The sequence below is a fragment of the Mytilus californianus genome, unplaced genomic scaffold, assembly GCF_021869535.1.
Source record: "Mytilus californianus isolate M0D057914Y unplaced genomic scaffold, xbMytCali1.0.p SCAF_12, whole genome shotgun sequence".
In the NCBI taxonomy this organism is placed as follows: Eukaryota; Metazoa; Mollusca; class Bivalvia; order Mytilida; family Mytilidae; genus Mytilus; species Mytilus californianus.
In genome coordinates, this window is record NW_026262604.1 from 19,698,643 (window position 1) to 19,719,833 (window position 21,191).

Below are 21,191 nucleotides of genomic sequence, written 5' to 3' on the forward strand. Positions count from 1 at the left end.
CATGTTTACCAAGTCAGGAATATGACAGTTGTTTTCTATTCGTTTGATGTGTTTGAGCTTTTGATTTTGCCATTTGACAAAGGACTTTCCGTTTTGAATTTTCCTTGGAGTTCATTTTTGTGATTTTACTTTTTAGACATAAGTATTCATATTTGAATTTTTCTTACATACTTGCATTTGTTGTTATAAGGCTTCAAATTTCTTGAATTTAGTGCATAAATAGCCTCCTTTTGAGATCTTGTCAGTTTAATTTAGACATGACCAAGAGTTTTACCCAAAAGATTTTGCTAAAAAATATTTGACACATATAATAATTTGTGTAATGCCGTTGCTCATATCTATTTTGTCAAACACATATGTATCAAATTGTAGTTTTAGGTCAAATGTGTCTATTTCAACATGTTTATGACACCACAGTGATGCACAACTGACCTTTCTGCACTTCCGGGTCCAGATTATACTCATCAATAAAATTAATATGATGATGATGATGATGATGATGATGATGATGATGATGATGATGATGATGATGATGATGATGATGACGATGACGACGACGACGACGACGACGACGACGACGACGACGACGACAATGATGGTGATGACGATTACGACGACGATGACAATGACGATGATGATGATGATGACGACGACGATGTGATGATGGTGTTGTTGATAGTGATGATGATGCTGATGAATGGCTGCTTCACATCCTGCGGCAAAAAAAATGCATATTCATGACGATCAAATGTTAATGTAATATGAATAGTAACCCTGCTTTTTACTAGACTGACATGCTGAGCCGGGTTTTTAACGTGCTTGTAGTTCTCAAGATAACAGTTCGCAGGAAGACATGTCACCCTTCCCGGACACATTATTCTGACTCCGAGTTGACCTGTCTTTGCTCTTACTCCTTAATGTCGCGTGCTTAGCGGAGATGCAGCATATACCAATCTAAAAGTCTTTGGTTAGTCCGGGTCGGGGTTCGAACCCATGACCTCCCGCACTCGACGCTAACACGCTACCACGAGACCACCGAGGCGGTAAACATAATTTTGAAAGGCTTGCGTAATCTTATTGTTAAGTACATTAACATTAATAAATTGAATACGTTTAAATTAGCAATATTATAAAATTTAATCTGAAAAACTCAGTTTTTCCTTTCGTCCTGATTTATTTGCGTTGAGAAATTTGGAAATGTTCAGTTTATTTACTTAGTTGATAATGCAGGGAGATTAGTATAAATAAATATAAATCTTACGTTAATTTTAGGTTTATTGTCTCGCCTGCGACGAAAGTCGCAGTATGCGAGACATAGGTATTACTATCCGGCGTCGGCGTAAACTATTTGTATAAAGCTTTACATTTCAGAAGAAAGAAGACCTGGATGCTTCACGTATGCAGATACCTTATGTTACGAAGTTTCCGTCTGTCATATGCCCATTGTCCTTGACATCCTTTTCATGGTTCAGTGACTGCTTGAAATAAAATTACAGTTTTTTTTTTTGCCATCTGAATTTCTCACTTATTATGAGTAATAGGATAACTATATTTGGTATATGGGTTCCTTGCAAAGTCTACATGTCCGTCAGACAGGGTTAGCCTGACCTCTACCTTAATTCATGGATCAATGATCAAGGTTAAAGTTACGTGATTAGGTCCGTTTCTCAGATACTACAAGCAGCAGGTCAATTATATGTGATGTATGGAATGATTGTAAGGTGTACATGTCTGTTTAGCTGGTGTCATCTTACCTTGACCTCATTTTCATGGTTCATTGGTCAATGTTAAGTTTTTGTGTTTTGGTCTTTTTTCCAAGTACTGTAAGCAATAGGTAAACTTCATTTGGTGTATGGAATGATTGTAAGGTGTACATGTCTGTCTAGCTGGTGTCGGCTGACCTTGACCTCATTTTAATGGTTCTTTGGTCAATGTTAAGTTTTTGTGTTTTTGTCTGTTTGTTTCAAGTACTATACGCAACAGGTCAACTATATTTGGTTTATGGAATGATTGTTAGGTGTACATGTCTGTTTAGCTGGTGTCATCTGAACTTGACCTCATTTTCATGGTTCATTGGTCAATGTTAAGTTTTTGTGTTTTGGTCTGTTCTTCAAATACTAAAAGCAATAGGTCAACTATAATTGGTGTATTGAATGATTGTTAGATGTACATGTCTGCGTGACAGTTTTTATATGACCTTGACCTCATTTTCATGGTTCATTGGTTAACATTAAGTTTTTGTGTTTTGGTCTGTTTTTCGATTACCATAAGCAATGGGTCAACTATATTTGTTGTATGGAATAATTGTAATGTGTACATGTCTGTGTGACAGTTTTTATCTGACCTTGACCTCAATGTCATGTATCTGTAGAATTCTAAGTTTATGTGATACTTGTATTAAAAACTTTATCTTTAAGACTTTCAACATGAAATCAATGGTCAGTAAAACAGGCGAGACATTTCAGCGTGTGCATTCTTGTTCCATATACAACTAAAACATATCAAGACCAAACGATTTTTCCAGTGCAAAGACGTTTCATTGCTGTATATATATATATATATATATATATATATATATATATATATATATATATATATATATATATATAAAGTCTAAATTGAAAACAACGTTCAAACCTATGATTTCGTTGGATAAAAACCGCAATTTGTTTTACGTGTGCATGTAAAACAAATTTCTTGGTTAGAGGGTTCTAAATACAGCACATACAACAATTTCTACAAGATAAAAAAAAGTGAAAAAGTCTATTTTAACAAAACGCATTTGACTAACAGGTCAAACAACTGGTGTTCTTAAACCCTGCTGACTGCCATTGGCGATTGCCAAATAAATTGATCACCAGATCTAAAAAAAAAAAATGAAAAGATGGTATACCACAAACATGAGGTGCAAAAATTTGTACACCATATCCGGATTTCGACAATAAATGTCTCTTCAGTGATGTAAGGGATCGAAACGGTATTTGGAAGGCCATATAATTTACCTCAATTTAGGATAGACTCTTGAATTTTAAAGAGTCGAAATAGGATGAACGGATCATATAAACCCGAAGGAAAATATAATACAAGCCCAAACAAAAAATATAAAAAGTCTAAATTGAAAACAACGTTCAAACCTATGATTTCGTTGGATAAAAACCGCAATTTTTATACGTGTACATGTAAAACAAATTTCTTGGTTAGAGGGTTCTAAATACAGCACAAACAACAATTTCTAAAAGATCAAAAAACGTGAAAAAGTCTATTTCAACAAAACGCATTTGACTAACAGGTCGAACAACTGGTGTTCTTAAACCCTGCTGACTGCCATTGGCGATTGCCAAATAAATTGATCACCAGATCTAAAAAAAAAATGGATCTTAATATTAATATAATACCAAACAGAAAACAATAAACTTGTGGAAAAGATGGTATACCACAAACTTGAGGTGCAAAAATTTGTACACCATATCCGGATTTCGACAATAAATGTCTCTTCAGTGATGTTAGGGATCGAAACGGTATTTGGAAGGCCATATAATTTACCTCAATTTAGGATAGACTCTTGAATTTTAAAGAGTCGAAATAGGATGAACGGATCATATAAACCCGAAGGAAAATATAATACAAGCCCAAACGAAAAAATATAAAAAGTCTAAATTGAAAACAACGTTCAAACCTATATATATATGATTTCGTTGGATAAAACCGCAATTTTTATACGTGTGCATGTAAAACAAATTTCTTGGTTAGAGGGTTCTAAATACAGCCCAAACAACAATTTCTAAAAGATCAAGTTTATGATATAGGTATTTGTCACAATGAAAGTTTAAAAGTTTGCAAATTCCAACAGTTCTTGTACGATCACATATACAATGTACGCTCCACTTTTCAGTGCATCTTCACTTAAAGCTATCAACTGGATGGCATTTTATGTGTTGTTATCAACTTCCAATGTCAAAATCCTCCACAACAAGGAATGTCTATGAGCCTATATATCCTGCAAAATAAAATTAAAAATTAATAGAAGAGAGTTTTTCATAAAGCATCAAATTATGCAATGCTTGTTATGCTTAAATGTCGATATATACTAGTGTACAAATTGATATTCTATAGCAATGAAATGCAAGTTTTGACATTATAAATTACAAAAGTCGATTTCTTGACCTAAGGTGAACAGATAGAAATGATACACCCACATAAGCTATTAATATACATATATTGGCATACCTTTTTTCGACATCTTTCTTTTTTCCACCACTTTATAGCATGCAGAAATGACCTTTTTGGGATTATTGGCAATATATATTTGAACGAGATAATAGTTTGAGGGTTCAACAAATTTGATAGTATTTTACCAAAAATCATGCTGCTGCTGATCGAAAGACACAAGTTCCATCGAGAATACCGTAGATCTACTCTTCCTCAATCAACGAAACAACAATTAATCTCCTTAATAGTGGTCAAACGTGATAGGTTGGACTCTCCATCTTTATAGGTTGGACCTCATGCTGTTGCTGAAAGACACACATTCCATCGGGAATACCGTATTTCTTCTCTTCCCCAATCAACGAAACAACAATCTCCTTAATAGTGGTCAAAGGTGATAGGTTGGCCACTCTTTCAATCTTTATAGGATAAATTGGACCTCATGCTGTTGCTGAAAGAAAAAAAAAATCCATCGGGGAATATCTTAGATCTTCTCTTCCCCAATCAACGAAACAACAAACTCCGTAATAGTGGTCAAATGTGATAGGTTGGTCGCTCTTTCAATCTTTATAGGTTGGACCTCATGCTGTTGCTGAAAGAAAAAAAATCCATCGGGGAATACCGTAGATCTTCTCTTCCCCGATCAACGAAACAACAATAAATCCGAGGCTCTTTAATAGTTGTCGAAGGTGATAGGTAAGACTTCATGTTGTTGCTGCAAGATACAAATTCCATCAGGTAGTAAAACCCTTGCCAAAGTGTGGCGTCCGTTTGGCTGGCGGGATGTACAAGTATGCAGCCACGTCCGGTCAGAACAGGGACGATAAATCCGATGCCTCGCGTAGAAAGCCTGCGACGCTATTTGCACGTTGAGAACCCTTGTACCAACTTTTTGAGGGGTTCGATGGTGGCCTGTTGCAAGGCAAAATTTCCGTCCCTATACAATATACCTTCATTTTCCAGTGGCAGTCTAAATTTCCCCGACCTTTATCCCGGACAACCTCTATTACAGGACCTACCTATTGTATTTATTGATAATTCGATTTCGTCCTGAACATGCATGAAATATTTGCCACTGGACGTTAAGCAACCAACAATCAATCAATCTTTACAGACTAGTAGTTCCATTTCTTTTTCATCCATGGTTCTCGGAACAACTGGTGTGGCATTTACTGAGACATAAATTTCATCGGTAATGCCTCTTCCTCCAATCAATGGAACACCAATCCTCTCAGTAGTGGTCAAAGGTCTGGACGGGGGTCCTTCATTTCTGTATTCTTTAATTTTCCTTATCATTTAGCAGCCCATCGTCCTCTATTTATTAATTTTTTATCTTATTTTTTAATATTCTTTATTTCTTGGCCATTCGATCTCTATTCTGTAATAAAATTGAGAATGGAAACGGGGAATGCGTCAAAGAGACAATAACCCGACCACGGAGGCGGGCTTCAGCTGGCCCCTAAACAATAATGTATACTAGCTATATGATTTATATATATACTATAGTTCAGCGAAAATGGACGTCACACTAAACATGGTCAACCCCATCCAGATCCTCTATTATTAAAATTTAATTTTCATATATAACTTTAATCATGCGTGACAAATCCTTCAATATGCTGTGTTCAGGATACAAATTTCAACAACACTACATGTTGAGGAGGGTATGGTTGGGAGATCCTTCATTTCTGTATTCTTTAATTGTTTCGCTCATTATTCTTTATCTTTAAAAATAATGGCTATTCTGCAATTACTTGCGCGATAACTGTATTCTGGACATTTTTCTTTTCTGTAATCAGTACATTTTTACCCAATTATTTAATGAGGGCCCCCCTCTTTAATTTTTGCAGTTATTCTTTATATTCTAGCACCCCATTTGTCTCTATTCTTTATCCCCCCCCCCCCCCCCCATCATCATTCTCTATATTCTGTGAACCCCATCTACACCCTCGTTGAAGATACTTTGTAAATTAAGAGCTAAATATATATAACCATGATAACGTTAACAAATTTCAAAGTTTGCTGACTTTGACACTATTGTATACATGTATGTATATTTTTAATATCGGATTGGTTTAGCATGCAATACGCGAACAGAATCCGAGGAGGAAAAGTCTGGCCTTTTTTCCTAAAGTGAATGTACAGCGAATAGAGGAAGAACGGGACAGGGTTGTCCTTCGATGTGAATCTATTCTTATTTTCATGGGCAGTCTGATGTTTAAACTACACTAACTATAATTACTAATTTGTACTGTGTAATAATAACACGTGCAATGGCGGATCCAGGGGGGGGGGGGGGTCCGGGGGTTGGAACCCCCCTTTTTTTGACGACCAATGCAATTGAATGGGGACATATAGTAGGGACACCCCCCCCCCCCCCCCACACACACACTTTTTATAAATGGCTGGATCCGCCCCTGACGTGGATCAGAGCAATTTGAGAACACATTAGATAAGAAAATATAAGTTGAAATATTGATAAATATTTGCTTAATAGACTACCTCCCCCCCCCAAAAAAAAAATACGAAGGGGGAAGTGGGACAAATATACGTTGACACGCCACCTCATGTTGTGGTTATAGTAGTCTCAGTTTTCAATAATAATATTTCTCTGCAAAAATGTTTTCATTAAATTCTGAAACTAAACATTTTTTTTATTTTCTTTAAACATCCCTTCCCCCACACACACAAACATGAAAAAAGAATGAAAGGTCGGTGTCTAGCTTTATCTCTTCATCCTGCCGTATCCTGTAACTTTAGGACCAATGCAAAGTCAAAAATCCCTTCTTGGAGCCCCAAAACCGACCTGATATTATGTTTGCCTCGAATGACCTTGGAATAACTTGTTTTTGGACCAGAAATCCCTTAAAAACTTTTAAAGGAAGAATAGAGTGTATGTGGAATTTGATAATATTTGTGCACGCTTATAAAAATAAATTAAGTCTACAGCGAAGATTCTTCAATTTCAGTTTCAACCAATGGAACACGTTGGAAAAACAAAAGTTACTGTATGCTAATTAGCAAAGCGCCACCTATGTAGTTTCATGTTGACCAGCAACTGCCTGTCTGAACCAGAACACTGCTATTTACATCGAAATTTGGTGGATATATTAATATTTGATTACAAAATGTAAGTAAATTACACATAAACATATTCGATGTACAAAACGAAAAGGTGGTAAGAAAAGAACTTAAGCAGAAATTTGACAACCAAAGTGAAAGAAGGCATGGCGCCCTTTACATTTTTTTGTTACCGCGTCATATACTTAGTTTTACATTTTAAACCAAAATTTGTTCGTTGGTATGGTGTATTTTGATAAAGAAAAGACAAAAACAATATCCTTAGCCATGCAGATATAGTATAGTTTCTTAGAATCAAAGATGAAAGTAGAATATTTTTTTTACTTTCGAAATCTACTTTCTTTTGTGATCCAACATGGCGACCATCGATACTCGTCTGGCATTTTAATTTAAGGCTGTGGAAATATAGTGTATTCATATTTAATGTTTAACATGACAAGATCAAATTAAAAAGCAATATGTTATATTTAAAGAGAGTAAACTACACTGGAAACATGATTTGTCGTAGTTGTTTGTCAAGTTGTATAATGAAAGTAGGACGTACTTCAGAACGAGGCTTAAGGGGCAATGACGGGGAAATAATTTAAAAACTGAATCCGTGGTAATAAAATCTTTTATCTCGCTATCTGTCACTGTATAATTTGAATTTTGGAGAGAAAAAAACACAAATATTTTATTTGCCATTCATTGTGTAAAAAGTTAGCACAATTATTACACAAAAAAATTTCAAACACAATATAAAAATAAAAGTATATAACTTGATTAGTTTCGATTTAATAGATTTCATTAAAGTAAATAAAAAAAGATTAAATGATAGAGATATAATTTAGGCACTGGCTACGATTACCTGCAAAAATTAACAATAAGAATAAATTATTGTTATTGCTGAGACTAATTAGCTCTTTCATAATCTAATGCATTCTGGATAATATTTTCAAAAGCATACACCAAATTATGTTGTAATTGGTTTGAAACATTCTAAACTATGGAAATTCAACCAATGACATAACGTTAAATTCATTTTGGTGTACGAATAATGTCATTACCCATAGTTCTTTAGATTCTGAAAAGGCGACTTGCCGAAATGTATTTCCTGATTTCAAATTCATACGGAAATTGCATGTAACAATAATATCCTTTTTTATTGTACCTACAGCTATTGTTATCCGCAAAATTTTAATTGCTGAGTTAAAAAAATGTTTGATTTGCGAGCAAACTGTGAAATAGATTTAAACAATTAAAAAAATGAAAACAACCCGTTATAAATTTCATGCGTCCGGAGTGCTTTTCTGGATAAACCTTCATCAGGAACGCTCAAAGCTGAATATTTGAAAGCCAAGGATGTATAAAACCGAAACAGTTGGCGAGCTATATAACTAAAAGGACCTAAAAAAATAGCCAAATCCATCTAAGGGAGTTGGAACCTAAGTTTCTTTGTAATTTCAAAATTCATAATAAACAGACAATTTAAGAAAGGTTTGTTATACAGGGTTCTCACTAAGGTGAGTCTATGAGTCCTGGACTCATGAAAATCTGTCTGGACTCACCATTTTCAAAACTGGTGAGTCCAAAGATGCATCAAGATTGAAATATTTTGTATAAACTGAACACACACATCATCATTTTATAGCAAAAGACTTAAAGTTTAAAAGAAATCTGAATTTAATGTCATTTCATTGCTCTATTATAATTAGGTCATGAAGACTAAAATGATAAATTATTTTGCAATAAAATAAAATATCTTCTTCCTCCTGTTGGACTCACCATGGCCAAAAATGACGAGTCCCTGGACTCGCCTTCAAAAATCCTTAGTGAGAACCCTGGTTATATAGGGATGATTCTACTATATAGTTAAGGGTCGCTGAACGGCCCTAAAATCAGCCAGCGGCCCCAAAAAAATTTATGTGAATATAAATTCCCAATTCAGGAAAAATAAAATATAAATCGTTATTTCGTAAATGTTTCTGTTACCGATTTAGGCAACTGTAATGTTTTCAAAGTTTTTCATCAAAGCGTTTTAAAATCCGTATGATATGGGTGAGAATCATGCTGTCAACGACCGCATTTTATTAACAATGATTTAATTTTGTCAACATGTGGTAAACGATTTTAGCAGCCGGATTCTATTGATGAAAATGATATGGGAGTATTTGATCTTGTAAAAGCAGATCACCCAGCAGGTCGATAAACAAGATGCTTTTTGTCAAAATGGGTCTCATTAAAGCAGATCTCGGCAGAGAGCCAAATTTCATTTTAGATATAACATTTATGATTAATAATTTCAATGGGCGCCGATCTCGTAAAAGCAGATCGCCCAGCAGAGCCGGTATATGATATGATGAAAACCTTTTCTTTTTGTAAAAGAAATTAATTTATATTTTGTCAGTCTCTATTTCCTCAAAAGACAAACGATTGAGCGTTTTTTAAAATACATGTGGACGATAGATCATTCAGGACATTATGGAACTGTTTCAAAAGTTGTGAAGATGATCCAAAATGAAATAATATTAAAATACAATGGTTCAATGCTTTAATTTCCTGTTTCTTAGGGCTACACATAAAGTAAAACTATGGCAAACTTCTACATATTAAATAGAAAGCAAAAATCACAAAAACAGTACTTGAACTTTTGTAATTGCTTTTCTGAATTTGACAATTGGCCAGTACAATTTGAAATCCATTTGAATCAAGGTAAATTTATAAAGATAACCTGTTGTTAAAAAAAATATACCCAATGGATGATTTTTTCAGTTGTTTATGTTAGCTGTTATATATATGTAAAAGGCCTAGGTTACCATAGCTAAGAGAAGATAGTGCATCTGTCGCCATCATGTGCAATGATCTTCATGTAACAACTTCCCTGGTCTCAAACCAATAACTGTCAAGCGATCTGGTAATCATTATATATCGATCATAATCAGTATCCCGTCCAGGATTATTAAAAATGTTACAACTTATTACAGCAGTGTACAGGTGAAACCTAATATACATTTTCCTTTTTACAGGAAAATAATGTTATTTCGTCTTAGTTTTTGTCGAGCCTGCGACTTTTGTCGCAGAAAGCTCGACATAGGGATAGTGATCGGGCGGCGGCGTTAGCTAACTTCTTAAAAGCTTTATATTTTAGAAGATGGAAGACCTGGATGCTTCATACTTTGTATATAGATGCCTCATGTTACGAAGTTTCCGTCAGTCACATGTCCAATGTCCTTGACCTCATTTTCATGGTTCAGCGACTACTTGAAAAAAAAGTTCAGATTTTTTGGAATGTTAAATTCTCTCTTATTATAAGTAATAGGATAAATATATTTGGTATGTGCGTACCTTGCAAGGTCCTCATGCCCGTCAGATAGTTTTCACTTGACCTCGACCTCATTTCATGGATCAGTGAACAAGGTTAAGTTTTCGTGGTCAAGTCCATATCTGAGATACTATAAGCAATAGGTCTACTATATTTGGTGTATGTAATGATAGTAAGGGGTACATGTCTAACTGGCAGGTGTCATCTGACCTTGACCTCATTTTCATGGTTCAGTGGACATAGTTTAGTTTTTGTGTTTTGGTCTGTTTTTCTAATACTGTATGCAATAGGTCAACTGTATTTGGTGTATGGAAATATTGTACGATGTTCATGTCAGTCTGGCAAGTTTTATTTGACCTTGACCTCATTTTCAAGGTTCATTGCTAAATGTTAAGTTTTTGTGTTTTGGTCTGTTTTCCTAATACTGTATGCAGTAGGTCAACTATATTTGGTGTATGGAAATATTTAATGATGTACATGTCAGTCTGGCAGATTTTATTTGACCTTGACCTCATTTTCATGGTTCATTGCTTATGTTACGTTTTTGTGTTTTGGTCTGTTTTTCTTACACTTTAAGCAATAGGTCAACTATATTTGGTGTATGGAATGATTGTAAGGTGTACATGTCTAGCTGGCAGGTGTCATTTGACCTTGACCTCATTTTCATGGTTCAGTGGTCAAAGTTAAGATTTTGAGTTTTGGTCTTTTTTTCTAATACTATATGCAATAGGTCAACTATATTTGGTGTATGGAAATATTTTATGGTCTTTATGTCAGTCGCGCAGTTTTTATTTGACCTTGACCTCATTTTCACAGTTCATTGCTCAGTGTTAAGTTTTTGTGTTTTGGTCTGTTTTTCTTAAAACTATAAGCAATAGGTCAACTATATTTGTTGTATGGAAGAATTGTTAGCTGTACATGCCTGCCTGGCATGGTTCATCTGACATTGACCTCATTTCCATGGTTCATTGGTCAATGTTTAGTTTTCTTGGTTAATGTTAAGTTTATGTGACAGTTGTAAGAAAGCTTTATATTTAGGACTATCAACATAATATCAATGATTAGTAAAGAAGGCGAGACATTTCAGCGTGTGCACTCTTGTTACCTTTTTATGCATAAAAAGTTCCCAATTAGGATGAAAATTCCCAATTTGATGGTCAAGGGACCCATTTGAAAACACCTGGAATCATCCTTGTTATAAATCATGTCAGACGGAAGTACTGACTACTGAGCTGATGATAAATTAATTAATTGTTATAATGTAAAAAAATAAATATGATTAAAAATCCAGATGTATTGACCAATATGACATTCACCTTTGACATGGGGGTCGATATAAAGAACTCACTATTCTTAAGTATGAATTAGAATGAGCAAGATGTCCAATTTGTGGTCTGTGAAAATTTTATATCCTTTCTAAATTTTAATGATACTTCAACGATTCCAAGATGCAAATTTTGTGCAGTTATACATGTTGTATAAAAGAACATCTAGTAAAATAGGATCATCGTCCAAAGTAAAAAAAAAATCAGAAATAAATACATTATCGTGATTTGAAATATATATACATGCATTCATAAATTTGTTCAAATACGTAATTCAACATATTACAGGGCAATGACACGAAGCTAAGACAGCACAGATTATCCCATGCTACACCAAAAAAAAGACATAATTTTCAAATGTAAAATTTTGTGGTTATCAATATCTGCAAATAACAATAAACAAGTATACATATCATTGTTACAATTTTTGTATGAAATCGGGTCCCTTTCCCGATATACATTTCGGCAATTAGTCTCAGAAGTAACAATAATTATTTCTTATTGTTACTTTTTGTGGTAATCGTAGCCAGTGCCTATAATTTTTGACCCAATTATTTCAAGTTATCCATATCAAATACTTATTCATTTTTGTCGAGCCTTCGACTTTAGTCGAAAAAGCGAGACATAGCGATCCTACATTTCGTCGTCGTTGTCGTCGGCGGCGTCCACAAATATTCACTCTGTGGTTAAAGTTTTTGAAATTTTAATAACTTTCTTAAACTATCCTGGATTTCTACCAAACTTGGACAGAAGCTTGTTTATGATCATAAGATAGTATCCAGAAGTAAATATTGTAAAAATAAAATTCCATTTTTTCCATATTTTACTTATAAATGGACTTAGTTTTTCTGCCGGGAAATATTACATTCACTCTGTGGTTAAAGTTTTTAAAATTTTAATAACTTTCTTAAACTATCCTGGGTTTGTACCAAACTTGGACAGAAGCTTGTTTATGATCATAAGATATTATTCAGAAGTAAATTTTGTAAAAAAATAAATCCATTTTTTCCTTTTTATGCCCCCGCCGTAGCGGAGGGGGCATTAAGTTTTACCCTTGTCCGTCTGTACGTACGTACGTACGTACATACGTCCCGAAATTGGTTTCCGTTCTCTAACTTGAGTTTGCCTCAACCAAATGTTATGAAACTTATACACAATGCTTATTACCACAAAACACAGATCAAGTTTGAATTTTGGTGGCGTCACTTTAACCGATCTAGAGTTATGCCCCTTTATAAAAGGAAATATTGCAAAATTTTTAGTTTCCGTTCTCTAACTTAAGTTTGCCTCAACCAAATGTTATGAAACTTATACGCAATGCTTATTACCACAAAACACAGATCAAGTTTGAATTTTGGTGGTGTCACTTTAACCGATCTAGAGTTATGCCCCTTTATAAAAGGAAAAATTGCAAAATTTTTATTTTCTTCTAAATATCAAGTTTATATAATATATTTTTAAAATTGGAGTTATCTTCCTTTGACCATGATTATAGTTGGATCAACTACAATCAATGCTTTATACAATGCAATGTTTAATTTTGACTTCCACTGATAAAACACAGATCAAGTTGAATTTGGGTAGTGTCACTTTAACCATTATTGAGTTATGCCCCTTTATAAATAGAAAGATTGCAATTTTTTTTAGTTTCCATTCTGTAACTGAAGTTTTCCCCAGCCAAACATTATGAAACCTATACACAATATTCATTACCACAAAACTCAGTAAGGATCAAGTACAATTTTTTGTTTCAGTTCTCTAACTTGAGTTTGCCTCAACCAAATGTTATGAAACTTATACACAATGCTTATTACTACATAATACAGATTAAGTACGAAATTAGGTGGCAACACTTTTACCATTCTAGAGTTATGTCCCTTTATAAACATAAAAATTGCTGAATTTTTTAGTTTGTCTCAACCAAATGTTGTAAAACTTATACACAACTGTTCTAGAGTTATGGGTGTTTACAAATAGAAAAATTGCTGAATTTTTAGTTTCTGTTCTCTACTTAAGTTAGCCTCAACCAAATGTTATGAGACTTACACACAATGCTTATTACCACAAAACTCCGATCAAGTTCAAATTTGGGTAGCGTCACTTTTATCGTTCTTCAGTTAAGTCTCTTTATAACTATATGATATGCAAGCGGGGGCATCATCTGTGTCCACATGTGGACACTATCCACATTTATTTTACTTTTAAATGGACTTAGATTTTCTGCCAGGAAACAACACATTCACTCTGTGGTTAAAGTTTTTAAAATTTTAATAACTTTCTTATACTATTTTGGATTTGTACCAAACTTGGACAGAAGCTTGTTTATGATCAAAAGCTAGTATCTAGAAGGAAATTTTGTAAAAAAATAAATCTATTTTTTCTGTATTTTACTTTAAAATGGACTTAGATTTTCTGCCAGGAAACAACACATTCACTCTGTGGTTAAAGTTTTTAAAGTTTTAATAACTTTCTTATACTATTTTGGATTTGTATCAAACTTGGACAGAAGCTTGTTTATGATCAAATGCTAGTATCTAGAAGGAAATTTTGTTTTCTTCCAGATAAAATTACATTCAGTCTGCAGTTAAAGTTTTTAAACATTTATTAGATTCATAAACTATCCTGGATTTTTACCAAACTTGGACTGAAGCTTCTAACAATCAAAAGATAGTATCAAGTGGAATATTTTTATTGATTTACTTCCTCATTTTTGTAGAGCCTGCGATTAACAGAAAAAGTAGGCGAGACACTGGGTTCCGCGGAACCCTTACGAATTTTATTAATGGCTTATGAATATTATGTTTTCCATCAAAATTTAAAAAGAGTGTCTCAATTATTGAGTTTTCTCATCATGGGTATAAATTATTTGAACCCGACAAGAAGGGTGAAATGGATTTGACTGATTGAAAACAGCAACACCTTTCAAGAAATGACCTGATGACCTATTTTTCAGGGTTCATTGAGCAATGTCCTCAGACCAAGAGGGATGTGAGGAACCTGAACTTGGTGTTGAAACTGAGGAAATTATCTGTGAGACTGTTTTTTTGAAATCAGAAGAAGACGACCCTGAGGAAGATGATGATACACCGTCAGAAACATATTCTGTCGAGGGACAGCGCCCTGTGCGTCCTGTCGAACGGCAGAAAATGCGTCCTTGGCTGATTGACCTGTTAGACAAGAATATACTACCTGGTTTAAGCTGGCAGAACAAGAGAGAAAATATTTTCCGAATTTCTTGGAAACACGCAGCGCACAACTGTTTCAATCGTAACAGAGATTCAGATTTGTTTGAACGTTGGGCTTTTCATACAGGTTCGTAATTTAAATCAATGATATCAATTGACCAGAGATAAGCATACAATTTTCAATGAAAAAAGAAAGTTGTCTCCATATAAGGACAAGCTCTAAATTAATCAATGTCTGGGAAATACGTGAACATGGTGAATAAATTTGATAAAAAAACTATCAAAGGTTTATAATCAATTATAACAACACAAAATTTTCCCACAATGACGAAAAAACAAGTTAGATAGCTTGAGCAAATACAAGGTCACTGACAGTCTTTTATGCCCCCGCTGTAGGCAATGGGTCATAAAGTGTTACCTGTCTTTCCATCCTTCTGTCTTTCCCTCCTTATTTTACCTAACCTAACACTAACTTCACGGTTCAGCTAGCAAGCAAGCTAACCAAAGATATTACCTTTGCCTACACACACATTGAAATCGGCTGTAAAATTTGGACAGTGAGTCATTTACCATTCTAGAGTTATGCCCCTTTTTAACCTGGAAAATTGCAAAGCTTGAGCGGGGGCATTTATGACGAAGGGACTTTAGGTTTGCACTCCGTCCATCTGTCTGTCTGTCCATCCGTCAGTGGCAAATCAGTTTTCCACACTTTTTTTTCTTCGTGCTTGAAGATATTGATTTAATAATTGGTATACAGTTTTACCATGACAAGTTTAAGTTACGGATCAAATTCGAATTTTGTTTCGGTCTGATGATTTTGTGCAGAGTTATGGTCCTTAGACTTAGAAAAATCACTAAAAAATCAGTTTTCCTCACTTTTTTCGTCATACTTTAAGATATTGATTTAATAATTGGTATACAGTTTTACCATGACAAGTTACAGATCAAGTTCGAATTTTGTTCCGGTCTGATGATTTTGTGCAGAGTTACATGTATTGTCCTTGGACTGAGAAAATTAACTCAAATAATCAGTTTTCTTCACTTTTTTCATCATGCTTTAAGATATTGATTTGATAATTGGTATATAGTTTTATCATGACAAGTTACAGATCAAGTTAGCATTTTGTTCCAGTACAATGAATTTTTAACCAGTAAGGCCTAAAATAAAATTTCATTTGTTTGGCATTGCCGCCCAACCCACTGAAAAACTTGCCGCCCAAAAAATTTTATTTGCGTTTCAGAATTTTTCTTTTTTTTATTTATCGGAATTTGATCGTATCCGCCGAGTTTGTTCCTGGCTTTACATATTTCAAATCACGATCTTAAAAGCGCTTGCCTTAAACTGTATTGGGAGCAAACATTTAAATGACATGGAATAGAAAAAGTCTGCCAAAAGTAATGTGAAAGAGGCCGGCAGGGGGAAGCATCTCCCTATGCTGCAATGCATTGGTTAAGGGAGATGGATTTTATCAAAAATCAAATTTTCAGCTATTCTTTGAAAGAAACGTTCCGAGAGACCTTGTAGAGGACTCAAATTTTATCTTTTGTAAAGCAGAAACAGTTGATGTCTGCTTGACTTTTTCGCTTCATGAGATAGAAGCTTTTCACCAGGACATCACCGAAAAAATATGCGTGGCTCTTACATTTGTTGAATTTATTAAATATATTATCATTGACAAATTTTCCCTTGAACCAGAGAACAAAGTATCTACTATAGTCAGAACCACAATGATACATTCAAGATAATTATGGCTGAAAGCACCAAAGCTAAAAGACCAAAATGGTCCCAGATTTACAGGTTTATAGTAGTTTTGTACCAGTAGATGCTAGCCTGGTACAAAACATACATATTTTAATAGACTAGCATCTTGTGTCAATTGAAGTACTTCCCCCTTTTATTGCCTTTCTTCTTAACATGAATAAGATAATTCTTAAAACATGAAAAAGGGTGGTAAAGGGTTATTTTCGTGCAACGTGTTTTGCCATTTTTATACGACCACAAAAAAATTTTGTGGTATATTGGTATGACGTTGGCGTCGTCGTCTTCGTCATCCGAAGACACATTGGTTTTCGAACTCTAACTTTAGTTTAAGTGAATGGATCTCTATGAAATTTTACCATTAGGTTCAATACCACAAAAGGAAGGTTGGGATTGATTTTGGGGGTTATGGTACCAACAGTTAAGGAATTAGGGGCCAAAAATAAGCATTTTTCTAGTTTCCAGACAATAACTTGTGTTCCAAGTGTATGGATCTCTCTGACATTGTACCACAAGGTTCCATATCACAAAGGGAATGCTGGGATTGATTTTGGGGGTAATTGCCCAAAATGTTTAGGAATAAGGGACCAAAAATAAGCATTTTTCTAGTTTCCAGACAATAACTTGTGTTCAAGTGTATGGATCTCTGAAATTGTATTGCAAGGTACCTTACCACAAAGGGAAGGCTGGGATTGATTTTGGGGGTAATTGCCTCAAAATTTTAGGAATTGGGGGCCAAAAAGGGGCAAAAAAACAAGCATTTTTCTAGTTTCAGGACAATAACTTGTGTGTAAGTGTATGGATCTTTATGAAATTGTACTACAAGGTTCCATATCACAAAGGGAAAGCTGGGTTTGAGTTTGGGGGTAATTGCCCTAAACGTTTATGAATTTTGGGCCAAAAAGGGGCCAAAAACAAGCATTTTTCTAGTTTCCAGACAATAACTTGCGTTCAAGTGTATGGATCTCTGAAATTTGTACTGCAATGTACCATACAACAAAGGAAAGTCTGGGATTGAGTTTGGGGGTGATGAATCATAAGGGGGTTCAAAAAATTTGGGGGGGATCTTTTTTTTCTTTAAAATTTTCCATTTTAAATTGGTTATTTCTGATTTATATATAAAAGCAAATAATAATGATATGGTTTGAATAGGTAAATTAAAATTTTTTTTAAGTTCTTAGACCACATTCATTCTGTGTCAGAAACCTATGCTGTGTCAAATATTTAATCACAATCCAAATTCAGTGCTGTATCAAGCTTGAATGTTGTGTCCATACTTGCCCCAACTGTTCAGGGTTCGACCTCTGCGGTCGTATCAAGCTGTGCCCAGCGGAGCATTTTATTACTTCTCGTGCGGCAGTGAAAAAGGTTCGTCATTCACCGTGTTTCGTGAAATCGGTAAAAAGATCAAGGTGCAAGAAATTTTTAATTGTTCGTTCATCGTGACATGGCAATTTTATTCCGGGTTCTTTTGTGCAGATACCCCCCCCCCCCCCTTTTACGCCCCTCATAAAAGATACTGACAGAAACATATTTATAAATGTATCTAGTGTACTAGTGATGAATAAAATCCCCTCCTTTTCCACAATTCTAAGGGCTCATTAATTTATCTGTATTCATGTAATGCATGTCCAGATTTCTGTGAATCAAACAAGCATTACAACACATAATTTATTTATCTGCAAAAATTGTCTGTCCTGCTTCATATTTCTATTTTGAATTTATCATGCGTTTTAAACCTAGCCCTGAAAAACCTTGCACTTGGATAATATTAGTATAAACACCATGTCTATTTGTGCCAATCTTCCAAATTTTTAATATTTTGCTATCCTAATTTGGTACAGATCCTTTATCCTCAAAACTTATCAGCGGCAGAAGACTTGATATATCTCATTTTATTCATTAAAACTACAGTTTGCCCATAAGGCAAATCAAATTAAAGAAAAAATTACTGACACATATTTTAAGTAAAAGGCCTGTGTTTCTTAAAATTTAATGGTGTGCGCCTACGTGACCCGGAGAAAATTAAGGTCATCTATATTTTACAGGACGCCATCACGAGGGTAACCACAAGCGTTGGAAAGCTAACTTCCGTTGTGCTCTAAACAGTCTTCCTGATGTGATGGAACTGAAAGAACTTGGTGTTAGAAAGGGAGATAATGCATTTAAAGTTTATAAGTTTCTTGACTCACCTGAACCCACAATGAAGGAGAAGATGGAAATTAAGCGGAAATACAGTCTAATGGCTGGTATCAAACTTGATGGTACGGTTATTATTTTGAAATTAGTTTCAATATAAAATACTTCATTTCTTTAATGGCAAATAGGAATACACTGTAAAATTACAAGACTTATTATTTGTAATTGGGGAAAAAAATGACAATTTTTACACAACTATGACTGCTTACTAATCAATGCATCTTTCTTAGGAAGTTTTTTTTTTAAGATAGTCGAGACAGGACAGTCTTTCAAGAGCATGAAGAGAGAATTGTATTTTGCTAATTTGCTTTTCAGATTTTTTTTTAACCTGTAATTTTGACTAAATTGAGTAGATTATAACCAACTATTTCATTGTTAAAATTCAAAATTGATTGGTGAAATTCACTCATATATAAAAATAAGACAATTTTAAAGAGTGAAAATCCTTTGTTATGGGTTCCATTTTTGACGTTGGCGTCGTCATCTTCCGAAGACACATTGGTTTTCGCACTCTAACTTTAGTTTAAGTCAATGGATCTCTATCAAATTTTACCATAAGGTTCAATACCACAAAAGGAAGGTTGGGATTGATTTTGGGGGTTATGGTACCAACAGTTCAGGAATTAGGGGCCAAAAATAAGCATTTTTGTAACTTCCAGACATAACTTGTGTGTTAGTGTATGGATCTCTCTGACATTGTATCACAAGGTTCCATATCACACAGGCAATGCTGGGATTGATTTTGGGGGTGTTTGCCTCAAAATATTAGGAATTAGGGGGCAAAAAACAAGCATTTTTCTAGTTCCAGGACAATAACTTGTGTGTAAGTGTATGGATCTTTCTGAAATTGTACTACAAGGTTCCATATCACAAAGGAAAGCTGGAATTGAGTTTGGGGGTAATTGCCCAAAACGTTTAGGAATAAGGGGCCAAAAATAAGCATTTTTCTAGTTTCCAGACAATAACTTGTGTTCAAGTGTATGGATCTCTGAAATTTGTACTGCAAGGTACAATACCAAAAAGGGAAGGCTGGGATTGATTTTGGGGGTAATTGCTTCAAAATTTTAGGAATTATGGGCCAAAAAAGGGGACAAAACAAGCATTTTTCTAGTTTCAGGACAATAACTTGTGTGTAAGTGTATGGATAGTTATGAAATTGTACTACAAGGTTCCATATCACAAAGGGAAAGCTGGGTTTGAGTTTGGGGGTAATTGCCCTAAACATTTAGGAATTTGGGGCCAAAAAACAAGCATTTTTCTAGTTTCCAGACAATAATTTGTGTGTAAGTGTATGGATCTTTATGAAATTGTACTACAAGGTTCCATTTCACAAAGGGAAAGCTGGGTTTGAAGGGGGTAATTGCCCTAAACGTTTAGGAATTTGGGCCAAAAGGGGCCAAAAAACAAGCATTTTTCTAGTTTCCAGACAATAACTTGTGTTCAAGTGTATGGATCTCTCTGAAATTATACTGCAGGTACCTTACACCAAAGGGATGGCTGGGATTGATTTTTGGGGGTAATTGCCTCAAAATTTAAGGAAAAAGGGGCAAAAAAACAAGCATTTTTCTAGTTTCAGGACAATAACTTGTGTGTAAGTGCATGGATCTTTATGAAATTGTACTACAAGGTTCCATATCACAAAGGGAAAGCTGGGTTTGAGTTTGGGGGTAATTGCCCTAAACGTTTAGGAATTTGGGCCAAAAAGGGGCCAAAAAACAAGCATTTTTCTAGTTTCCAGACAATAACTTGTGTTCAAGTGTATGGATCTCTCTGAAATTGTACTGCAAGGTACCATACCACAAAGGGAAGGCTGGGATTGATTTTGGGGGTAATTGCCTCAAAATTTTAGGAATTAGGGGCCAAAAAGGGGCTAAAAAACAAGCATTTTTCTAGTTTCAGGACAATAACTTGTGTTCAAGTGTATGGATCTCTCTGAAATTGTACTGCAAGGTACCATACCACAAAGGGAAGGCTGGGATTGATTTTGGGGGTAATTGCCTCAAAATTTTAGGAATTAGGGGCCAAAAAGGGGCAAAAAAACAAGCATTTTTCTAGTTTCAGGACAATAACTTGTGTGTAAGTGTATGGATCTTTATGAAATTGTACTACAAGGTTCCATATCACAAAGGGAAAGT

The 21,191-nt window shown here is 34.6% G+C and overlaps 1 protein-coding gene across 4 annotated transcripts in view; it reads left to right on the forward strand.

Annotated features, from left to right (window-relative positions):
- The first annotated feature begins 7,184 nt into the window (after window positions 1–7,184).
- Window positions 7,185–21,191, forward strand: part of LOC127721485 (nascent polypeptide-associated complex subunit alpha, muscle-specific form-like) — a 93,437-nt gene continuing 79,430 nt past the window's right edge. For 2 of the 4 annotated variants that reach the window (XR_007991269.1, XM_052228235.1), the window contains exons 1-3: window positions 7,185–7,336; window positions 14,867–15,225; window positions 18,906–19,121. Coding sequence is in view for 3 of the 4 variants with exons in the window: in XM_052228235.1 (XP_052084195.1) it covers window positions 14,880–15,225; window positions 18,906–19,121 (562 nt within the window). In the remaining variant the exon portion in view is untranslated. The remainder of the gene's footprint in view (window positions 7,337–14,866; window positions 15,226–18,905; window positions 19,122–21,191) is intronic. The other 2 variants (XM_052228239.1, XM_052228236.1) reach the window with 2 other exon arrangements.